This window comes from Metopolophium dirhodum, unplaced genomic scaffold, assembly GCF_019925205.1.
Source record: "Metopolophium dirhodum isolate CAU unplaced genomic scaffold, ASM1992520v1 scaffold1, whole genome shotgun sequence".
NCBI classification, from domain to species: Eukaryota; Metazoa; Arthropoda; class Insecta; order Hemiptera; family Aphididae; genus Metopolophium; species Metopolophium dirhodum.
Genome location: NW_026869896.1, coordinates 49,119 through 69,042, shown reverse-complemented (window position 1 = coordinate 69,042; position 19,924 = coordinate 49,119). Strand labels below are relative to the sequence as shown.

General features: G+C 30.9%; 2 protein-coding genes and 1 long non-coding RNA gene across 3 annotated transcripts; 1 reads left to right on the top strand and 2 right to left on the bottom strand.

The window, feature by feature from the left end:
- Positions 1-3,662: 3,662 nt before the first annotated feature.
- LOC132953277 (uncharacterized) lies at positions 3,663-4,433 on the top strand. The gene is made up of 3 exons (XR_009665563.1): positions 3,663-3,819; positions 3,903-4,016; positions 4,078-4,433. It is a non-coding gene; the product is annotated as an uncharacterized LOC132953277 (long non-coding RNA).
- Positions 4,434-5,212: 779 nt separating this feature from the next.
- Positions 5,213-7,625, bottom strand: LOC132953219 (uncharacterized). Its single transcript, XM_061025742.1, has 6 exons — positions 7,332-7,625; positions 6,987-7,187; positions 6,712-6,908; positions 6,403-6,542; positions 5,374-5,981; positions 5,213-5,221 (listed from the first exon to the last, which is right to left on the bottom strand). Exons 1-6 carry the CDS (start codon positions 7,623-7,625, stop codon positions 5,213-5,215), a joined length of 1,449 nt encoding a protein of 482 aa, XP_060881725.1.
- An 8,616-nt stretch (positions 7,626-16,241) lies between these two features.
- On the bottom strand, positions 16,242-17,310 carry LOC132953218 (uncharacterized). The gene is made up of 2 exons (XM_061025741.1): positions 17,070-17,310; positions 16,242-17,002 (listed from the first exon to the last, which is right to left on the bottom strand). Exons 1-2 carry the CDS (start codon positions 17,308-17,310, stop codon positions 16,242-16,244), a joined length of 1,002 nt encoding a protein of 333 aa, XP_060881724.1.
- Between the last annotated feature and the right edge of the window lie 2,614 nt (positions 17,311-19,924).

Below are 19,924 nucleotides of genomic sequence, written 5' to 3'. Positions count from 1 at the left end.
TCATTTACGTCTTCGTTATTGTGCATCCTGATAGAATTTAATTGTATTTGTAAGGTTGAAGCCGTAGCGGTGACCTCGAATGCGTCTGTTAAATAACTTTTTATATATGTCCACTTCGACACGTTTTTATATTTAATCATTTCTAATGCTCTACCTGTTAACCTTGTAGTAATATATTTGACTAACGTTGGTGCATTTGCCTCCTCTACTAAGCTTACTGCCATGTCGCATGCATTTATAAATTGATAAATATCGTCTATTCCTGTACATAGTGGTATTAATTTAAAAGCGTCTTCTAATCTTATAACCACCATTTTCTTTGCGCGCTTTTTAGTTGTATAATCTAATGATTGAAATTCAAAACTCTCTGTAACTGTGCTACGCGTAGTGGGTTTAAGTGCTGGGCTTGGGTTTCTACTTGGGTTATCTTTTAACTGGGCTTCTAACTGGGTTTTCAACTGGGCTGGGCTTCTAATCGGGCTTAATAATTCAATTTGTCTATTCGTTTCGTTTAACTCGTCTTCTACACTAGTGTTATACAATGAATTAGCTACGTTCAAGGGAGATGTACCTTCTTTGTCCATAAATCACTTCACCACTTATTTAATACGTTTCTCATAATAATAATAATTCAATAATTGCCCTTTAATATAATAATAACTCAATAATACCCTTTAATTCAATAATAATTCAATAATACCCTTTAATTCAATAAAACTTCAATAATAATTCAATAATACCCTTTGATTCAATAAAACTTCAATAATAATTCAATAATACCCTTTGATTCAATAAAACTTCAATAATAATTCAATAATACCCTTTAATTCAATAAAACTTCAATAATAATTCAATAATACCCTTTAATTTAATAAAACTTCAATAATACGCCTTCAATAAATTCAAAAAAAATATTACGTTTTACACCAATATACCTATGCTCGACTACGGGAAGCCGTAAATACACGGAAAATAATCAAACGGACCATCAATTTGCGGAATTCTTGTGTCAAGTTACGGACCGTCAGATTACGGAAATAAAAATAGTGCTAACCGTCAGATTACGGACCGTCAAATACCGGAATTAAAAAATTTACGGACTGTAATATGACGGAAAACCTTAATATCACGGACCGTAATATGACGGAAAGTAAATACGTGGACAGTAATATGACGGACCGTCACATTACGGAAATTGAAAAAGCTAGTCACCTTGTTTTTGTTTTCGGCAAACTTTGTGTCCTCACAACGGGATGGGGTCAGTTGGGTACCCAGATAAGAATTTGGACCCCGTGATAAGAAATTATAGCTGATAATCTAATCAAGAGCTCCAATTCTAGCTTCAAATACAAATACTATGTTCTTTTAATAAATTTGTTATTATAAGTTAATTGTAATTAGTAAAAATTATACTTCACATATAATTATTATGAGAAAAATTGTAAAATGAATATACTAGCGTACACCACCTATTACATTGTTTTTATAATATGATTTAGAAAATTAAAAAGTAATGTTATTTTTATTAATATTAAACCCTAAAGGTCTACAGATTGGCAAATTTAATTTAAAGCATATCATTTTAAGAAATTTATATTGAACGTTTTCTACATTAGTAATTTGAGTGGTAAAACTTAGTGACCAGACCACTGACCGAAACTAAAGATTTTACCAAGAAAATTTTTTTATATATTTAACCCTTTCAGCCCACATTTTGATCGGAAATAGATCGAATTTTAGTAAAAAGCTTTTTTCCTTAGAAATCTATCAAGATTAACTGTATGCCATATAGTTTTTGGTTATTAATTTTTATTGGAAAGAAAATTGTGTTTTTTTAATTGTTTTAAAAATATTTTAATATTTTGGTTTAATATTTTTAAAATTATTGTATTTCTGTTAATAAACCTATCGTTTTGAAGTATTTATTTACAATCTAATTAATGTGTAAAGAAAAAGACATATTGTGATAAGTTTTATCGAAATTGTAATATATCCGAAAAACTTAAAAACTTAAATTTTGGTCGTATCGTCTTTAAACCTTTGAAGGTCGAAGCAGTATCGTCCCTACACCAGTTTCCAGTTTTAAAAAGTTTTAAACTTAAATATTAAGGGCGTAAATGTTGAGTTCAAAACTTGAATTTTTCAAAAATAAAATTGGGCAATTTTGTTTTGTCGATTTCTCAAACTTAAAATCGAGACGCGACTTTTTTGAGAACAGAAATTTGATCTAGATGTGTCACTGCATTGAACCTCGAATATTTCAAGCCGATAAGACCAATATTAAAGGAGTTAGTATTTCAAAATTTACGTCCAGCTGTTCCAATTTTTTATTGTTAGCTCAAACATAAATATTAAAGTGACCTATTATTATATAGGTTTTAATATTTTATTTATTATTTTATATACCTATCGATTTACATGAGCTACACACCTCTTAAATGTGAAAAAAAGTTCAAAATAATTATTACTCAAAAGTTTAAACAGACGTATATACCATAATAAATCGGATGGTTATACGGAAAATCACATAGCCACATGTTTTTTAACTTTTTGCTACTACGATTATGGGTGAAATAATGGTCTACGTACTTCGACCATAGACACCTTTTTGAATTCTCGTACGCCAAAAGAATAGAATCTCGTATTTAGTAGTGATCAAACAAAAACCCAAAATTCAAAATCCACGTAATTACGTAATTTTTGAAGTACAAAAAACACACAAAAAATCATAACTCCCGAACCAAAAGTCCGATAACCTCAATATCGGTACCTATCGATATAGAGGACCCCCCACCCCCCTCCGACTCCAGGAGTACGTTATAGAAGGGCCAGGCCTAAACCGAAACGTTTGGTAACTTAAAAGTATAATATTATCTTATGTGAACGTCATCTACAACTTATAAATTATTTATTGAACTTTAAAAACTATTAGGTATCTACATATTTAAATACGTTTGTTCAAATTTGATAATCAGCGTCAAAGAACATTCTATGCCGGTAGTTTTCCTAGAAGTAGTTACCTATTCATATAATCACATCAATAATAAATCTATTGAAGAGTGTTACCTAAACATGAACAATTGTTTAAATAATTGATGAACTATATAATTTCAATTTTCAAAATTAATGATACCTACATAGGTCTCGAAAATGCTTATAATTAATGCTTTTAATTATAATTAAATGTATTTTGTTATAATACTATAATACGACATGTCTTGAAATCTACTAGAAATGCTGGACAATAGGTAGGTATAGTAAATTAGTAAATTACATATGTATATTATAATATAAGGTTGTGGTCGTCTGTTTTTGGATGAGATTAATCCCACATAAGAGAACGAGAAATGGTGAAATCTAAAGTTCATCGGTAGAGAATTTTTTGGAAATTTCATTTAAATGATCGGCGTAACGAATAACGATTTATCGGCGTATTATCGGCGTAAACAAATAGCTTCAAAAAACCATAAAAAAACAAAAATATCAAACAAAAATCACTTTATCAATAATAGATTATAAATCAAATTATGATAACGGATCATTAATCGCTAAAACCACGGTTTGGGTTTTATATGGTTACCACTTCAAATGCAAACAATATTGAGGTTATGTTCGATTCTTGCGTAAATAATATTATACGTTAATATTTTGATGATTTAAAATTTGTTTGTTGAATTTATTAAATATTTTACTTTTTTTACTCTTTAAGTAGGTTTTATATAATTAATTAATATGTTCACTAGCCAGTGTCACTAGGTACCTGCCATTGTGTAGTATACAAATTACAAATTTAAACAGTTCACCTTTGATGTGATATTCGTAAGTCATACATAGTTTTTTTCTACTAACCTGCTTGTGTATTATGTAGATTTTATTTTAAACTACAGTGTAATTATTTCTAGGTAAAATATATCTACAGTATTAAAACCATTTCAAAAACCAAGTGAAACCTAATATGCTATTATATGCCATACATATGCCATTCAAACCTTCCTAACTCAAATGTCTCGAATCATGTAAGTTCTGTTTAATATTAAAATGGTTATAATGTATTACTTATCTCAAAAAACCTAACAGATACATCACAACAACAAATATTTATCTTACAAAGTTGCAGTCAAGTATGGATTGACCACCCGGGGTTTTGTAATTGTTTACTGTTACACATAGGCGTGCGCAGCCCGTTCTGGCAAAATGGGCCAATGATACTTGAAACAAATTATTTTAGGTGTTATAAAATTACTTTCATTTACTTACCAGTCATCACCCACTGTTTACATTTTAAGGTATAATTAATATATTTATTCATAAGTAAGGCTAGGAATATAAGCATTTGCATCTTTTTTTCTTTAATTCCAAATTGATTGGTTGTGATTGCGATTGTGAAACCATTTTTTGTTTGCATATTTTATAGATTTAAGAGAATCTTGTTAATTTTGTTGGTATAAATATAGATACCTATGTCTCATTCACAACAATTCACTTCATCTATTTTTGACACCTGGTATACAAAAACTTACTATTTTATAAAACTAGATTACAAATTATAAAATACAATAAATAGTTATTAAAAATAAAACATTTGAAAAAAGCAAACAAACAAATTTTGAATTTTTTGAAGTTCATATTTTTACTATAATTGAACTCAACTTTAGGTGATTGAAATTTTTCTTATTAATAGATACAGTAAAATAAAAAACGGTTAAAATTAATTTATATTTTCAATATGCCAAAATAATTTTTGGAAAACAAAATTTCTCTGGCTTATTGAATTTATGTTTAAATATTCACTCGACTGAAAGATTAAAATATCATATCACCTCAGTACACCACTGTCCAGCCAGCTGTCTATATTACTCTATTGATAAATATCTCACCTTTGATTACCAAACATGGTTTGTTTGTTTAAAATAAATAAAAAATTTAATTAAATAGATACCTACTTGGTGTAATTTAATACATTTATTAAATTTAAACAATTATATTAACTGTAACTCTCTAATTCTATCCGGTGTGAAACTATTCTACAAGTAAAGCGTACCTATGACTATTGACTGTACAAATATATTTTATATAATTGAAGTTGGGAAAAAACATGTGAAATAAATTTTAAAAAATATTTAGAAATTAAATAAAGTGGTTTTTAATGAAACAGTAACAACACTTTATTGTTATAGTGAAATACTAAACCGTTACCTAATTCTTAGATAAATTAGGAAATCTAAAAAAAAAATTAAATAACGGACAAACTATTATTATATTATTTTCTGGAGATAACCTTCTTAAACTCAAACTTCAGTTTAGATTATAAATTATAATTTATTTATTTAATTTTTAAAAAGGATTAAAATAAAATATTTAAGAAAAAAACACCCGTTGAAAAATTACATTTTCTGCTCTACACATTGGGCATACAGAGTTTTGTTGTTCCAACTGCCTTACACACACATCACACACCCATGCGTGACCACATGGTAATACTATATATTGCTGTTCACTTTCAGCTAGAGACACTACCAAGCATGTCATACACAAGTTTCTGTTGTCAGGCAGCTGAGGTACATTTGGCGAATCTGGAGGGTTCATAGTTTGCGGTGAACCTGGTGCATCATTAAACGTTTGATTCAGATCCAATTGCAAGTTATTATTTTCAACTGGCTGTGGATTAATAACATTGGGAATGTGATTTGGTACTGGAACTGCATCTGCTGGAACATTGTGGTCTGATTCACCATCAACATCAGCATCGTTCATTCTCAAAGCCCAGGTTCGCAGCCTTAATTCATATGCTGCGCTGGTATACGAACAACGCAGAAGAAATTGCCATATTGATATTTGTCCTAATTGGTATTGCTCTGTAGCATATTTTATCCTGTGAGAGTTAGCCAAAAACTTGGTCCTCACATGCCTAGTGGGACGCAAGTGGTTCAAAATTTGTTGATTAACCAAATGGTAACTGGTACTCAAAGTAGTTAAAGTGCCTATTTAAAAATAACAAAATAAAATGGGCATTACCTTTTTGGTATTAATTATTAACTAATTAGGTAAGTATCTTTATGATTATAATTTGAGACTCATTATATTAGGTTTTACAGTGAGTTTACTTAAGTAACTGTGAAAACATTTTTTTTTTTTCATTTAAGAAGATTAAATTTGAGTTTATAATTATAAATAAATACAACCTCTCATAAAAATATATTCATGTTAATGTAGTAATTTTAATTTTAATTTTAATGTAGTAATTTTAATTTTAATTTTAATGTAGTAATTTTAATTTTAATTTTAATGTATTAATTTGATCCATAGTTCCAAAACCTTGAGTCTACTATCTATTTATACCTCTAAGTTCTAACACAACTTGATGTAATTTTGCTATATTGTACTTACGCATACATTTCTTACCTAGAAATACCCATAAGCTTGGATGCGCAACAGAGAACTTTAATCTTAACGTGTTATGGAAGCTCTCAATGTTATTATTTGTCCGACGAGGCAGTCCATGAACCGACACAACTTGTGGACCAATATTTCTTAACCAATATCTTAAAAGAAATATCAATTATGTTATTGGGGTACATGTTTAATATTTAAATTTCTAATACCTGATAGCTAAAATACAATATAATTTTTATTTTAATACTATCAATAACCAACAGTATTTTTTAACAGTTATTTAAAATGTTCTAGGTTTTATGTTAATTAGTAAAATACCTTTCATAATAACTTAGTAATCTCTCCAAGTGGACATCATGATTTCGTGCAAATGCTCTAATTAAGAAAAATCCATTCTCCATATCTCTAGCTGGCAATAATGGAAGGGACATAAGGAGTTTCAATACCTTACGGGCATTATCGTTACTATTTAGATGATGTAAGTATCCTAAACTGTTCATTTTTCTCCATACAGCCTACAAAATTATACAAAACCATTAATAAGAATGCTGTATAATATCATTAATTGTATTTGTTTGATTATTTATTTTTACTTGGTTATGATGAAACCAGCAACCAGCATAACGAGCTTCTGGAAATGATGAAATCAAAACATCCCTCAGAGCCACCTCATAGTCAGTTATAATGACTTCAACCGTTAAGTTTGGTAAAAGATTATCTTTTACAAAACGCATAACACAGTTGTATGAATTCCGCGACTTACTTTCCATAAGAATATAGACAATAGGTATGGACTGCAAATATTTAAATGAGAATTTAAAAATAAATAAATCTTATTGTATGTTACAACTATTTAAACTGGTGCCTATTTCCACAAGTAATTTAAATTTGAATTTGAATATTAAATAAAATAATATAAAATATTATTAATATCTTACATGGTTTTCGATCATACAATGTATGGTTAGTAATTGGTATCCCATGTTTCTAGGTACAACCTTGAATGTGGCATCCGCATGTAACTCTGTCACACCATTTTGCAGAACATTAACAATTAAATTCATACATCCAAAAATGATGCTACTTCTTCCATCCACATCTGTAACACATCCTCTAAAAAAAGGAGAGTCGCAACAAGAAAACCGATTTAGCTGGCCATTGTCAAATAGAGTTGCCAAATCTAACAGTGAGTTAGGCAATCTAGGCAATGATCTTCTTCGGGCGTGTCGCATAAGAGATTCGGCTGTTGACCATGGGTACAACCCTGCTGCTACCACATGTCTAATAAAATATTGAATTCAGTTATAAATTTTTGATAGGGCTCTAAAAGATATTCTTTAGGTTATAAAACTCCTTACCTTCTAGATTCCTCATCATATAAATTCCTTAACGAGATATTCTCAGTAGAGGCCCTTGATTTTAAAATTTCACAAAAACTATGAATAAGTTGCTGAGAGTTATTTTCCTCACTAACATGGCCCTCATGTGATTTTATTATCACTACAGTTCCGTTTCTCAACTTCTTGATTGATCCCGGACAAAAATAAGTACTAGCTTTACTGCATTTATAATATCTGAAAAAAATAAGCTAACTTTACTGTACTTATATCTATTTGTAATCTTAGTAAACTTTTTTAAAAAATGGTGTTAAATATTTTCAAATAATAAATATATATTATATTTAATTGTGTTAAGTTCATTATGTGTGCTTATAGATATTAAAAGAAATTGTTTCTGAATTATTTGCTAATTTTCGTTATTTGTCAAAATTCTAACTGCCTACACTTATTTCTTAGATTCTGAGCGGAGTGAAATAATGTATTGAATTTACAATGATGTGAGTTTTTTTTTCTGTCTTTCAGCAAAATTTTTGATAGTATGCATGCTTCGATTTTTGAGGTCAGCATCTTTTCTGATAAAAAGGTGAACCTAGTTGGTACTTTGGGAGGTCAAAGTGGAAAATTCCAAGTAATTTTTCATCAAGAAATATTTGATTTTTTGTTGTTAATCAAAAACCAATAATCCTAGATACTTGAAATTTTTACCAAATGTTAAAATGACTATTTTCCATGCATAATAATATTTTTAAAAAATTTGAATCTTTTTCAGCCATTAATAGCCATGAGAAATTTTTTAAATGTTTAAATTATTATTTAGTTAAAAATTCATAAAAGTTTTTCTTTTCATACCTAAGATTAAACATTTTAATAGAAGATTTTACATAAGTTTTCCTACCTGTATCAAACAAAAAAAAATGTATTTAAACTGGACATTACTTTTTGACAGAGGTTTTGTACTTATAATTTTTCAGTATTTGATATTCAGTGGTAAATTATTGATCGATTTTTGATATTTTGTAGTATTTCCAAAACAAATAACCGTAGAAAGATTTATATCAGTATTTTCTAGTGATGTAAAATGTACGTAAATTTTTTTTTTGGTAATTTACCTAGAAAAATTTACGTAAATTTGGTAAATTTTGATAATTTTGGTATGTTATTATAGGAACACTCCCAGAAACTCCTGGCTGACGCATTTTCATGAACTTATAATAAATTATGGTAACATTTATTTTTTTTATTTACTGGATAGTAGGGGGTGTTAATTTGACCAGGGTGGTCGTTATTTTTAAATTTTTTAAATTTTGTGACTGGGGTTCTAGTTATAATATGTGTAAAAAATACTAAAAATTGAAAATGGACGTAAACAACTCAAAACTAGTAAAAATATTTTAAAAATGTTATGGTGTATATAAAATGCTAATTATTTAAACATTCAGTAAAAATGTCATGTATCTACGGTTATTTGTTCCAGAGTTACACCAAAAACTAAGACCGATTTTGTGAAGAAATTCCCATTTTTCCTTTATTTTTTTTTTTTGTTTTTCCCGGCGCTATTGAAAACTACTGGGAAATGTTTACTTTTGACCCCTTAAAATACCAGCTAGATTCACTTATCAGAAAAGATGCTTGTGAAGAAAATATAATCATTTTTACTGTCCTAAAAGTTGATGAAAGACATCAAAAAAAACAAAATACACTGATGTGTAAAATCAATATATTCATCGCTCCGCTCAGAATCTAAAAAAACTCATATAAAAAAAGGATATTTTTTTATATTAGTATTTTTTTAGTGTTTACAGCAGCATATTAAGTTGTTAAATCCGGCACAAGTACCTATATAGTTAGGTATTTATTAATATTATTAAATTAAATAACAGATTACTTACGTGATTCCGTTCTTGACGCTATTATTCCTGTATGTGAATCCTTGGAAATACATTTTTTTTTTTTAATGAATTAAAACACAAGTCAAATTTGTTTAGAAAATATCCAAAGTAACCACAGTACAATAAAATATTAACAACGTTCAGGATCGAAAAATTGAAGGTGCATCCGTCGTAGAACGAGGAAGTTTCAAAAGTCAATAACGATTAGCGGGATATAATTTGTTGAGAATGGCAAGACCCCCCACATTTTGACGAAAATATCTCTATTGGTTTTAAATAATAACAGACGTCTAGACTAGGTCTACACTTAGGTCTATACTCTATATATATTATATAATATACTATAATGTTAATTTGATATAATTATTAGTAATTACCTGGATACCCGTAAATTGTATATTTAGGCTTCACGGAACTCTACGTCGTGAAGTAAGGCCGGGGCTATACCGGCGTATTCCGCTGCATTTTAAACGCGGCGGAATACGCCATGTATAGCCCCGGCCTAAGATGGTTACTAGGACATTTAAACGATTGCGACTTTAAGTGTTAACGGTTTTAAAATTAACATAATTATGAAAATTATATGATAGATATTGTTGTGTATTTTATTTAAATCCATTCACACCACCTAAACAAATATGTATCATAATAAATATATCTCGTAATCAAACATCGGTTATTGTTGGCCATTACTCGTATACCCATTTACGTTTAAGTGTAAATACGCTTTCCTTTATAAGTATAATCAATGAAATCACCATATTGCAGCTTCTCAATTTGTATAAATTATTTAAATTCTGAAGCTAGTGATGGTTTATAACTTAAAAGTTATAAATCAATGAATGATCAACATCGTATGAAAATAATAATAATTTTTGTTACCTATTAAAATAATTAATAAAAATGAAATAAAATTATATTTCGTAAATATCAAACGTATTAACGTAAAGCCAACAAAAGCAAAAATTTACAAATTTATACATTTATTAATTATTTTTTTTGTGGATTGTAATTATTCTATGTTTTATAAAATCGTATAGGTGCCTACCACAAATTAGGTACCCGTATAAGGTCCGCTACCCCAGCACGCCATGTTTAAAAATGTATTTAAAATTTATTCAGTATGGCCTTAATGTACTTTATTTTGTACAACCAAAACACAATTTTGTACACCTCGTCTAACACGAGAAAACGCGATTTCCTCATATCCGGGCTGTGGTAACGTTACTCCGGCACAGCCTTTGCCAAATGTTGAACAAAAACAATTTTCAATGATTCAGTATTATGTAGGTACCTACCTACTTTATTCTGTACAATTTTGCACACCTCCCCGAACACAAGTTTATATAATTTTAATATAAGTATATTGTTGAATTTAAGGCAAGGAGCTCTATTATAATTGGCAATATGAAAATTAATTTATTGCTCGATGAAACGTAATTCACTGTTTAATACTTGTAAATTACTAATTGTTTACATTATGCCATTTTGGTAAGTTTAAGTCCAAATTTGTTAAAATTCATTCGTATGATCTAAAGAAGAGAAAACAATGAATCCTAACTGGCAACAGTTTTAAAAATATTTATCTTATAAATGCAGTACTTAGGGATGGATAAAATACTTTTAAAATTGTATTTAAATACAAATTACAAAATATGTTTAAACAAAATTATATATTTTAATATTTATATGCTCATAGTAGCAATAATATTACAGTAAATTGTTAATATTATAAAACGTATTTTTATGTGTTTTTTTTTAAAATGATATCGTATCAGTGTTTCTAAAATGAATGAGGTCATTACTCATTAGTATATAAACATTATAAGCGTACTCTTCACCGGGGTAAAATTATGATTTTGTTAAAAAAATTTTCGATCTTCAAAATTTGTATTTTATCTAATTAGCATAGACGCAACTAGAGTTAAAATTCTGGGGGGGCTAAAAAAACTATTTATTAAAAATAACATATAATAGGAGGCTTATATCTAGATCAATAAGGGATATATATTTTTTTTCACCTAGTTGCGATAATGCTAATTAGCTTAAGAATATTATCTTAAATGTAATAATAAACAATTGAATGATATTTGCGGCTAAATTCTCATACGAATTGAGGTTTTCCGTTTTCTTGTTGCTTGTTTTTCTCGTCCAAATCGGCGAAATACAAAAATGTGGTTTGACACATCGATTTGTAAATTAGCACTCTGCAAAATAAACGGGGGTGATATTTATGTCTTGTAATTTAACCTAGGTATTTTATTTTACCTTATGTCATTTAATCTGATTAATAATTACCTAATAACACCGCAGTTTTTATACTGTCAACTAAATAATTATGATGAAATTTAAGTTGTGTTAAATAAAATTATGGTAACTTTTATATTTATTAAGTCATAACTCATAAGACATAATAGAAACTAACCATTTGTACCTATAATGTTTATACTAAAATAGTAATATTCCAGTTTTTGGTACAATAACATAACGTTATATTCCTAGGTACCTAATTATTTTGACTATCAATATACATTTTTTTTTAACATTTATTGGATCTGTAATGGTATTTACAATAAGCATATGTGCGAAAAAATATTTATACAGAAGACATGGAAACGTGAAGAGAGAAGTCACCCAGCAGTAACACTCAGAGACTCTCGTCTCTCGATATAAATAAACATTTTATTTTGTACTTATTATTAATAATGTAATATTGTACTTTTATCGTTAATAATGAAGTGACCTACTTGATACATTAAAAAAAATAATAATTATTATTATTGTTTATTAAACGCCGAAACGGCAATTTTACATATTATTACAAGTAGGTATAAGTACAGTAAGGTAGAATATATAAATAATTAATTAGGTACATAAATAATTTAGATAAAAGTATAAATATTTCAGAGTATACATGTTATAATATGGATAAATAGTATAATTAGTGGCCTAAGGATTATTGGTTGCTCGCAGCTCTGAGCATGCGGTGTAGAGTGTGGTTGTGCCCATACGAGGTCTTGTGGGTTGGAACATAAAATTGTGATTGGTTTCTGGAAGAATGAGAAGGAACTCTGAATGGTATGGCTGCAAGGAGATCAGGGACGTCCAAAGAACCACTTAGAATTAAATTTAGAAAGTCTAAGTCTGCTTTTGCACGACGAGAGGTAAGAGTTGAGATGTTCAAAACTTGCCTCATGTTGGAATAATCATGATTTTCGTGATAAATGTTCATTTTGAAGGCAATACAGTTAAGAGGATGTCAACGCAACTATTTTATGATAAAAAACATACTTTAGCATTTCTTAATTTTCTCAGCTCACATATATATTAAAAATACGAAACAAAAACCTATTGAATAACAACAATATTATCTAGCACCCTACAGTGCCGATATTTTATATTTTAATTTTTTTATTAGTTATAATGAATAAAAAACTAAAAAAAATTGATATTTTAACCATTTACAAAACGTATTTAAATGTATATATTCCAAAATGGCACCATAGGGCGCTAGATAATTTTGTCATTAACAATTTGTTTTTTATTTCACCGCTTTATGACTTTATCAACTCGAGAAAATAGAGAAATGCCGAAGTAATATATTAGTTTGGTTGATGGTGAAAAATATAATTCCGTAATCGACCTGTGCTGCTTCCGTTGTAATAGTGGCAGCGTTTGTGTTTTTACCACCACTCCAGCACAAGCAACTGAACTATTTACGGCATGCGTCTATATTGGTTGTTGACACGCATATCGATGTTTATTTATAAGCTAAATATTAATAATTATTACTATGATAATATTATTATGAATGCGGGACGAAAAATAAAATATTATATTATAATATGATACAATATTAGACAACAATAATTTGATTAGTTGGCAATTGTTGCTGTTCTACACAGAGTGCACTGTGTACAGTTTGTTTAATTTAAACGTGTTTATTAATTTATTCTATAAGTGTTATTATTATTACTGTAATAAATTATTATGGCGAATAAAAAAGGATTTCCTTCTAAAAGAAAATCTAATGCCAAAAAATCAAGAGGAAGTTGTCTTTTTAATATAATAAAAGGTAATTTGAAAATAATGAATTTCATACGTGTATTGTTCAAGAATCAAGGGTGTGTTATGACTAGGTCCCGGATTTATATGCACTAAAAGTCATCAAAAATCCTCTAAAAAACTGCCAAAAATACCATTAAAAAAAGCAATTTACTGTGAAAATGTCCTTCAAAAATACGAATACAATTTTTTCTATAATTTATTGATTTATCAGTCTAATAAATACTAAAAAATTATTAATATTAATAATTTATTATTTTCGGTAATTTATAATTTTTTTTATTAAAAAAAAAATTATTAAAATTTAAAATTTTTAACTTTTGGGTGGTATCGTATCGTATTATGTAAATCTAAACAATTTTTTTAATATACTCGTATATTGTACATATTATTATGAATTAAAACAAAGAAAATGCTAAAAGTCTCTGTTATATGAAACAAATGATGTACTTGAAAAGCATTGTCTAAGATTACCCAAAAAAAGAGGCTTTTTGCATTGAAATTCGGGCCCTAGCTATAACTTTTCAATAATAATTTCACATGGTTTCACATTTTTGAAAGCCCTCCCTTAAGAGGGCGCACTAGTAGACAAAATATGGCATAAAAACATTGTTTCGTAATTCCAGGAATACGGCTTATTGAAGCGTTTTACAGTATAAATACCTATTACAAAAATTGTAGAGGAGAATTTTTTCTAGAAACGTAAGAAGCCCGATTTTCGATATTCTTATTAATTAGTAAAATAATTAATTGATAAAAAGTTTAAAAAAACGTGTTAATTTTAATTTACCATGCGATATTGGACGATTGGAACAATAGGTTAAAACGGGTTTTCTATCGCAGCCGTGCGCCCGTACATAGTTTATAAATAACCCAGATAAGAAAATGATTATTATATTATATTTCATGACAAATATTATTTAATTTTGTTCAGTTTTATATTTTGTATTCGTATCCGAATTTCATACCTACTAATAAAAACTATACTTTTGTTCTTCAAGTAATACGGTTTATTGAATCGGTTTACAGTAAAAATACCTTTTATAAATATTATAGAGGAGAACTATTTTAACAATCGTAAGAAATCCGATTTTTGATATCGTATTTCTATCGTCCAATATCACATGGTAAATTAACAAGGTTTTTAACTTTTTATCGATTAGTTATTCAACTAATTAATAAAAATATCGAAAATTGGGCTTCTTACGATTGTTAAAAAAATTCTTCTCTACAATTGTGTCTTCAAATGTCTTGCTATTGATTTTACTAATCTGGTGCTAAATTATATATTTGTTCCTAAAAGGGTATTACATATTATAAAATTCGGGAGAAATATTAAAGGTAGAAATATTAAATATTTAAGGTAGTTAAATTAAATTTGTTCATTGATTTAAAATCATTATATAATGCATATATATATATACAATATATTATATAACGATAACGTGGGCGACAACCGGCTTGAGAAGTTGACTACCACTTTATGGTAGTGTGTACCGTGGATTGGTCTTTCGGCATTCGGTGGCCCATGGCGGTGTCCTTTTCGTCGTGGACAGTGTTGCAATTTGCAGGTCCGGAACTTAATGGAGAATGATGGTTGATGATGAATCCGTAGAAATCGAATGAAAGAACGTTGGCGGCCGGAGCGGTCTGTTGGTCTCCGACGGTGGCTTGTTGAGTGGTAGGTAAAAGGTATTACATGTTATAAAATCTTGAGGAAGTTAAATTTGTACAGTTATATTAAATCGTGTGTTTTTGTTTAAAGTAATATTCAGAAAAATTATTCAAGGGACTTGATAAAATTTATAAGATTTTCGAAACCTTCCTGGATTTTTTTATCAATGTTTAAGGAATTTTCCTTATTCTGTCTACGTTGTTGGTGTCTGTTTTTGGGATTCTCCCCGTTTTCAATTTTTCTTATGTTTCCTTTTGTCTTTCTTATTGCTTTTTGTAGTTTTTTTATTTTTATTTTCTGTGTGAGTCTTTTGGTGTCGTTCATCTTGGCGTATATGTGTAGACGCACGGTTAGCAAAATTGTACTCACGCGGCACAAACGTTGTCTTGTCGGTAAGACAAAAATCGAACGCGTATTTGTTAGTTAATCGGTATACACGCACACAATTGCGTTCTGGGTTTCTACTGTACCCAATACTCTTATAACTGTTATTTTAACTTGTAAAGCACTAAAAATTTGCTCCCGGTTACACTACCAGAAATGTACAATTAGTCGCACTTCACTTGTACAAAAAAAACGCATGATTTTCCGGAAATTCCGTTAAAAACTCCTTCTATAGGTTTTCCCAACAATCCCAATTTAGGGCTGTACGAATACTCGGCAATAGTTTTCCCGGTTGTGAAACTAGCATCAATTTTGGAGTTCGTTTAACAATGGCCAACCGAGTTTTGTGCTGTGTCCTTTGTCCGCGACCATTGTGTAATAATGATTGTTGTGAAACGGTAAGTGAAAAAAAGAATTCGGTATACCGTCGAATTCACCGGTAAAAATCGGTTTTCCGTCGTACTTACACCCGTACATTGCTTGTATGGTTTCCTCTTAATATTTACTATTGTCATCGGAACACGAAGTCGGATTCATCGCATCGGTTGTTCCAAAACCGTATTTGTAGTTCACACCCCGAGTAATGTTAGTTAAATTATGTGCGACCACGGCAAATTTATTTTGATTCAGTGTAGCCAAACTAGACGTAGTTGCATTTGTCTCGAAGACCGTTCGCGGATTACGCATGACGACATTCACTTTTACGTGTTTACACAACGAACCCGGTGTAGTACTCACTAGCTTGTATTCGCTGGGCGATAAATACAAAAATGGATATTCAACCGGTATGTGATTCAACGACGTTGTTACCACGTGCAATCCTTTTACTGTAGAAGATAAGTCCAACATTTTCCAAGCCAATCCGTATGATATAAATGAATGACATTTTTTGAATACCATAGTATAACCTGTTGTAATGTGTGTGGGTCTAGGTAATACAGCATTTTCAGCACTGGGATTTCCCGTATCACTGTCAGAAGCAGTGGCGTTAGCAGTATCAGGTAAAACCATATTGGATTTCTTATTAAAAGAATATTCCGCTGGGGAATCAGTAGTCCTCTTGGACGACGACGTAGGTGTCTCCATATTATTACCGCTAGTTGAAAAATTATTATCGACGTTATCGACGTGCTGGTGATCAGTACGCAATTGTCGGCTCGAGTCAGTGTTATTTGTTGATTTTGTTGTGGTATCAGGTGGTTCTGCATTACCCTTGGACTCTGCTCCTTTTGCGTCTTTGTCCTTGTTCTGTTGATCTACGAATAAACGTCACAGTGTTAAATTATATTAAACATGTATATTTGAAATATAACGCAGACTCACCAGGTTGTTCACTACCGCACTGTGGGTATATTGCGCTGTTACTGCCGGTAATCGCTTCGTGTGTACGTTCTGCTATGTTTTTGAGCCCAAGGCCAACAATTGTGGCAATGTTACCATAGTATTTATCGGTAGTATTCATTGCTGCCAACATTGATTTTTTATCTGCTTCCCATACTTGATCTTTTGTCGGGTTGGTCATATTGTTATAATCGACATCGTGTTGGAACGTGACCTTGTCCATTTCAGTTTTCGGTAACGAACACCCGATAAACTTATTGTTCGCATCGTACAACTTATTACTCGGTCCTGTATACGAACTTCCAAACCACGTGATACCACCATTATCACACGCTGCCTCTTGATTATGAATTTTTTCATAGGTTTCTGCATTTTTGCTTCCAACCACGGGTGCCTGACCCAACAGACCGGTACACATAGTTAGACCAGCCGATGCCATTGCGAACCACAGACTGATGCTTTGTATCACATGTTTATTATTTTTATATCACTTTACATGGCCGCCCGTTTATGACGTCATCCCGCGAGAAAAAGAACTGGGTGCTTGCTCAAATTATTCTATAATTTCGACCACGACGACAACGATGACGACATACGCGGGTCCCCTCCTCTCTGTGCCATTACTTTTGCCGCATTAACGTACTAAGCATCGGCCTGATGGCCCCCATAGGGGCGGCCGCTGTACATACGCGGCAAAAGTAATGGCACAGAGAGGAGGATATTATGCATTTTATCTTATTTCTTTATAAGTAACGTGCTTGATAATAGTTTATCGCATCCGGCATGAACAGTACAAACGCATATAAAAGAGCGTTGTGTACAATGCACGGTCAGTCTAACTTCAACACAATATACAGACCTACCCAGGCAGACTGTAAGTATGTTGGACGGAGACAAGACGGAATGTTCGGTAGCATCAATGGATTCTACATGCAAGAGGAGGAAGGCGGAGAAACCTGTTACACCGATGAAGAAGGCAAAGACGACGTCAACAGCGTTCACGAACATTCCACTGTTGCAAATTCGGGCAGCTATGGAGATAGAGAAGTTGAGTGCGGACAATTTGGTTCACGTCACTCAACTACTGACGGATTTCAAACTGAAGGTGGTGTAGTAAACCGACGACAGTTTACTATTATTTTTATTATTCAACTATTTGTCACTTCACTATAAATTAAACCTCGTACCACGCCTGGTTGTTGTTGCAAGTCTCCAGATTCTGAGAATCACAAATAATCCGGTACCTATCCAACTCAAGGATTTGGCAACAACATTCACACCTGCGTCGGTACTCGTTACTCCTTCACCGGTGCTCTTCCGATCCACCTCCTAAGTCGATACCGTGTACCTAATCGTTAAGGGAGACTTGGTATATATAGGAGTCTCCATCCATAGCAGAATTAGAATTAGTCCTATACCTCTACATGTAGTACTTACCTGGTCGTAGAGTCCGCGCACTCTACACCGCCGCCAGACTAAGTGCATTCCCAGTAATCTTATGTAGATTTAACTAGTTCTCGGGCAGTAACTTAACGTGCTGTCCACAAATTTTTATAACATTTATTGTAACAAATTACTTTATCTTATTAAATAAACTATTATAACTAATTGTTGAAACCTGTGACTTGAACCTCTGTCAATACAAATCCTACCACATACAGCAACGTCGTCACAACTCAAAAATATAAGCGTTAGAATTTATAGAACTATGTTCGCAATTATCGGTCCAAACGAATGGTACGTCTTTTTTAAGTAAATAAGTTAATGGCTTTGCTATTCTTGCAAAATTATCGACGAAACGCCTATAGTAATTTAATAGTCCTAAAAATGACTTAATATCCTATGCATTTTTCGGTTTAGGATATTCCCGAATGCATTTCAATTTGTTCGGGTCCGGGGAAACTCCGGTTTCGTTTATTACGTGCCCTAAATACAATACTTCTTTCCGTAAGAAAGAACATTTATTAGGTTGTAATTTAAGTTTGTGTACGTGCAGCCTATTGAATACTTGTTCTAATTTTTTCTGGTGGTCCATTAGACTAGATCTTTTTCAAGAGAACTGCAGAATGACTCTTACAACAGACCTATTGGATCGGTCTTTTTTTTAGGGAATTGCAGGCTTGATGGGGAAAAAATGATTTTATCCACTCCCCGTCTTCGGGCTTGACTTTTCATCCGCCTGCCCGTGGGGAATGTGTCAAACAAAGTTTAAAAAGCGAATACACGACACGCGTGATTTCGAATTCCACTCGTCGACTGGTAACGGAATCCGCGATAAAAATAAATAAAATTGAAAAAAAAATCGTTATTTTGTGTATATCCGGTGCCAAATTACATTTTCGTCATCGCACAAATTTTTTTTACGCGGTCGCCGCCGGGTAACCTAATCTAACCACTACGCGTGCATACCCTAGTCGCTTTTGTGAAACTCGAGATTTTGTAAACATAGTGGCGCGTCTGGTTGTGCCTACCTTGCCACGTTTTTACCTTACCCGTCTTCGGGCTTGAACACAGCTGGTCATTACCTTACGAAAATCGTCCGAAAACTATGCAGGCAACTTCAAAAATCTGTTCTCGGGGAGATGGGTCGGACGTTGGGTAGTATTTTTTAAATTATTTTTATAAAGAAAAACAGTTCTTTCATAAAATAAAATAATTTTATTTAACGACGATAATTCATAATTATGCAAACAAATTCACTCTTTTCGTTATTTTTACAAACAACATTTCTGATGTTTTAAAGTAATACAATATATACATATATGGTATAATTGTACACATAATGGTTATACAAGTATTTAAAAATATTTAAATAAAAAAAAATGCTCTAACAATTA